A 4,288-nucleotide genomic window follows, 5' to 3' on the forward strand; every position below is an offset into this window, starting at 1 on the left:
GGTTCCAGAGAAAGACTCGGGTGGTACTCTTGAAGTACTTTTGCTTTTGAGTTGCCTATTACAAAACCAATTGCTAATATTGTTTCCTGAATTGTTTGTAAAATACTTCCTCTTACTAACACTTGCAAAGATTTCAAACTCATATTTAAAGAACTCCTAAAAACTCCTATAGTAAGCAACATTTATTTACCAAGGTAGACACGGCTCCAACCTACACGCCTGACATATCTATCAAGGAAGTTATTGCTTTGCTCTCAACTATGAAGAAGCATGCAATGAGATCGTTTCCTCATATAGCTCTTTTTGTGCTTGGAAACCTTGAGTGAGCAACCTGGTTCACAGCTGCTTGTTGAGAATAATAGGAAGGTACATAGTGCTCCAGTTCTTACACTGTAAATTATCCTGGTTGCCATAGGCGATGCACTGGGTGGTGCGCCGCCCCCTAAAACTGGCTGCTGCTACTGGTGTTTGTGGGCAGTCACTGCTCACCACTCCCCTCCTCGCTGCTGACACCACTGTCGCTGCCTGCAGGCAGTCCAAGCTCAGCCTGCCCTCACTACCATCACCAAGGATGCCTGCGGGCTGTCCCTGCTTTGATCTATCATCGCCACAGCAGCTTGCAGGTGGTCCCTGCTAGCCACTGCCACACTCCCCCTGCCAACACCATCGCCTGCTGGTGGTTGCTGTGCCCTCATGAGTCATTCATGCTGGTTGCAAGTCACCCGAGTACAAATTATCCAGGCTCCACTGTACTAAAAATTGATCTTTATGGACAAGAATATTCCTCAACTTTAGTTATAGGCTTCAACATAAAGAGAGAACCTCTAACCTGATTTACCACATTTTTAATGTAAGAAGATTAGTATTTGTACAATCAGGCACTGAAAATCAGCAAAAAATACAAAGTGTAGGCTGAGTAAGTGATGTATATTAGAGACTGGGGATGTCTACACAAGACATTACATTGCCACAGTAATGCACTACAGCAACACAGCATCAGTGGTCACAAACCGTGATGCCACAGGTACATCACTGTAGCAGCAAACTCCCTCACTGTAGTGTGTTGCTACGGTGAAACAGCGATGGAAAAAAAATGCGCAACATCATCACGGAGCAATACAGGCTGTTACTGCACTGTCATATAGGACTTCCAACAGGGAGTGAGTAGTAGTACTCAGTATACCTTCTCTATGTAACATTAACTCTTGTGTATGTCTTTTATCATTTCTTCTTTAATATGGACAGTCTTGGCCCTTTTGGAATCATGGAACAAAGAAGCTTTCCTATGTCAAATCATTCTCAATAACCATGATGACACTCTCTTTCTCTTCCTACTATATCCTATTTGCAATAGGATAATTCTCTTTCTACTATATCCATTTTGTAATGGAGTAGTTGGTTTCATTTTTTTCTCAAGTAGTGTTAGGTTTTGTTTAATTCCACAATATGCAAAATAAAGTATCTTAACAGTTCAAAACTGTATTTTAGAAATTCAGAGCACTTTGCTACTAGATTTAAGTGCCAGTCTCAATTTCTGATGAAATGCATTAACCCGTTCTTTCTGAGCGGGCCAATCCAAGATGCAGTGAGATCTGAACATTCCTCTTCGTAAGAAAAGTGCTTGATTCAGCTTGTAATCTGGAATATCATGAAGGAAGATCAAAATGATGGAATCTCGACTTTGTTCAATAGCTTGTTGTAGAGCATGATACACTTTGAACCTTAAGGAAAAGTAAAGTAATTATTATTTGCTATTGTTTTACACATGGACAAATGTCAAACAGTTGTTTTTAATAACCCCCATACAAAGATCAGAGATTCAAAGCCTTGATTGTATATACATTTTTTGCTTTCTTATGATGATCCCCTTTCAGCTAGCTATACAAACAAGCAATATTAAGGGCCTAATTAAAAAAAAAAAAAAAGATATTTTTATGCATTAAAAGCTCCACAAATCACTGTCTTGTTTCAGACATACAATTCTAGGGAAGGTATTCTGAGGAACTTAAGTTACCAAACAGTAGTAGTAATGATTCTTTAAGTTACCAAATAAACAAGTGGATCGATAGCTAGATCTAGCTATATCTATGTATATGCACACACAATGTGAATTGGTTTTATCTGACTTCATGAGAATAATTCCACATTTACACTGATGAAATAAAAGGGATTCACCCTTTATTTTTTTCATTATATAAACTTCTATTTTAGCTAAAATATCATCTAAAAAGGTATCCCCCCCATACAATATTTTGTATCATACTCACTTTTTGCACCAGGGATCTTTTAAGAGCTGTTCTGTCACAACAAAAATAATCTTCCTGCTCTTTTTTATACTATTCATTGTGGCTTCAAATTCAGATATTCCTGCCTCAAAATCTCGTTCTTCTAAACAAAACCTGATTTGAAACTGTTGATTTTTTTCCAGAGGGATGAAATTCTTTAACACCCAATTTTTGTTCTCTCTCGCATGGATAATGTAGGCATCATAATCAAAGTCTTCTGGTTGTCTATCTATTTCATTAAAACCAAGTACTCGATTTACTGAAACATTCCAGTAAAATGCTATCCTCCACCCTTCAAACTGTATGAGAGTAACAATAATGATGAGGAGCAATACAACAGTTGTACTGATTATGTACAGTAGTTTAAAGGGGGCACTATCTTTGCAGGGTGAGATATCAAAATGCATCACCAGAGTATCATGATAGTGAGGTGGGGTGTTACAAAGGTAATGGGAGTCTAATCCAGGTATGTATGCTTGGGTCACATTAAGCCAGCTAACAAACCAGGAAATACTTTCACAGGTGCAGTCAAAAGGATTGGAATCCAACTGTAATTCTTTCAGGTTCTTGAAAACTGTCCCAAACACTTTGTCTTCAACAGATGTTATCAAGTTTTTCTGAAGAATTAATGAATTCATAGATACTTGGTCATCAAATAAAGTTGCTGGAAGCAAATTCAAATTATTAGATCCTAAATCTAGGCTTCTTAGGTGAATCAAACCTTTGAACACTTGTACTGGAATTTCATCAAAACCATTGGACTTTAAATTAAGGACACGGAGGTTAAAGAGATCTCTTAAAAAAAGGACAGGGCCATCTGGGTTAGCATGTTTCCAAAGTCGAGCCAAATTATTATGCTGCAAATCCAGAATTTCAAGTTTATGAAGTCCATCAAACAAATCAATTCTTATGTTAGCTAGATTATTATTGCTGACATCCAGGATAGTGAGATTTTGCAGAGGATGAAAAGGTGAAGGAGAGAGGTCCAGATTACTGCAAGCTACCTTTCTCAGCATCAGTTTTCTAAGGCTTGGAACAAATGTAAATGAATCACTTGTCAGAGTCAACTGCTTGTTGTAGGACAGATAGATATCTTGGATATTACTGAGTCCCTGAAACTCATGACCTGTGAGCACCTGGGTAATGTCATTGAGGCCTAAATCAAGACTTTTCAGATGTCCCAGCCAGGAAAATGCTCCACTCTCTATTGTGTAGATTCTATCTTTAGTGAGGTTGAGAACCTGCAAAGTAGAATTAGCGAGCGATGAAAAAGTTTTATTACTTATTCTGTGTAAATTTGTGTCACAGTTGCATAGACTCAAATATTTCAGGTTGTCCAATCCTGTGAAAAGATGAGCTGTAATTTCTGGAAAAGTATTACCATCCATATTAAGATACTCCAGCTGGGTTAGTGAATAAAAGGAGAAATCATCAATTATTCTGGTAAGTGCATTTTTCAGATTCAAATATTTGACTTTGGACAATCCATAAAGAGAGTGAGAGTATAAATGAGAGATCTTATTATACTCCAGGTTTAACTCCTCCAAATTTGCCAGCCATCTAAAAGAGCCATTTTTTATCACAGATAAAGAATTTTCTGAAAGGTTTAAAGCTGAGAGATTTGTTCTTTCCAATCCATAGAAGGTTGAATTGTCAATACATAAAAGATTAATATGGCTCAGTGAGAGATTCTGAATTTTTGTATTGGATAATTCAGAACAAAGTTTCTCTGTGCGATTTTCACCAAGATCGATATTGTTCAGTACAAGCCCATACAGATTGCCAATCACACGTAAACAGCCTGTGTGAATCTAGAAAGGAAGAAAAAGAAAAGAATGACTTTGATATAAAACACAGGAATTACATAGGAAAGTTGCTTCAGAAAGCCAAAATCTGGGAAGGTCTTCAAATACTACAGAACAAGAACCCAATTTAAAATTAACCCCTATATTGCCAGATTATTTTCATAGATTTCATAGACATTAGGGCTGGAAGGGACCTCG

At 37.4% G+C, this 4,288-nt stretch overlaps 1 protein-coding gene across 2 annotated transcripts in view; it reads right to left on the reverse strand.

Annotated features, from left to right (window-relative positions):
• Positions 1 to 830: 830 nt before the first annotated feature.
• The window catches only part of TLR3 (toll like receptor 3), a 16,098-nt gene continuing 12,640 nt past the window's right edge, over positions 831 to 4,288 (reverse strand). For both annotated transcript variants that reach the window (XM_019553404.1, XM_019553403.1), the window contains exons 4-5: positions 2,268 to 4,096; positions 831 to 1,721 (exon numbers count right to left, since the gene is read on the reverse strand). In XM_019553404.1, coding sequence (XP_019408949.1) covers positions 1,493 to 1,721; positions 2,268 to 4,096 — 2,058 coding nt within the window. In that variant the 3' untranslated portion in view covers positions 831 to 1,492. The remainder of the gene's footprint in view (positions 1,722 to 2,267; positions 4,097 to 4,288) is intronic.

Source organism: Crocodylus porosus, unplaced genomic scaffold (genome assembly GCF_001723895.1).
Source record: "Crocodylus porosus isolate Cpor-Errol unplaced genomic scaffold, CroPor_comp1, whole genome shotgun sequence".
Lineage (NCBI taxonomy): Eukaryota > Metazoa > Chordata > Crocodylia > Crocodylidae > Crocodylus > Crocodylus porosus.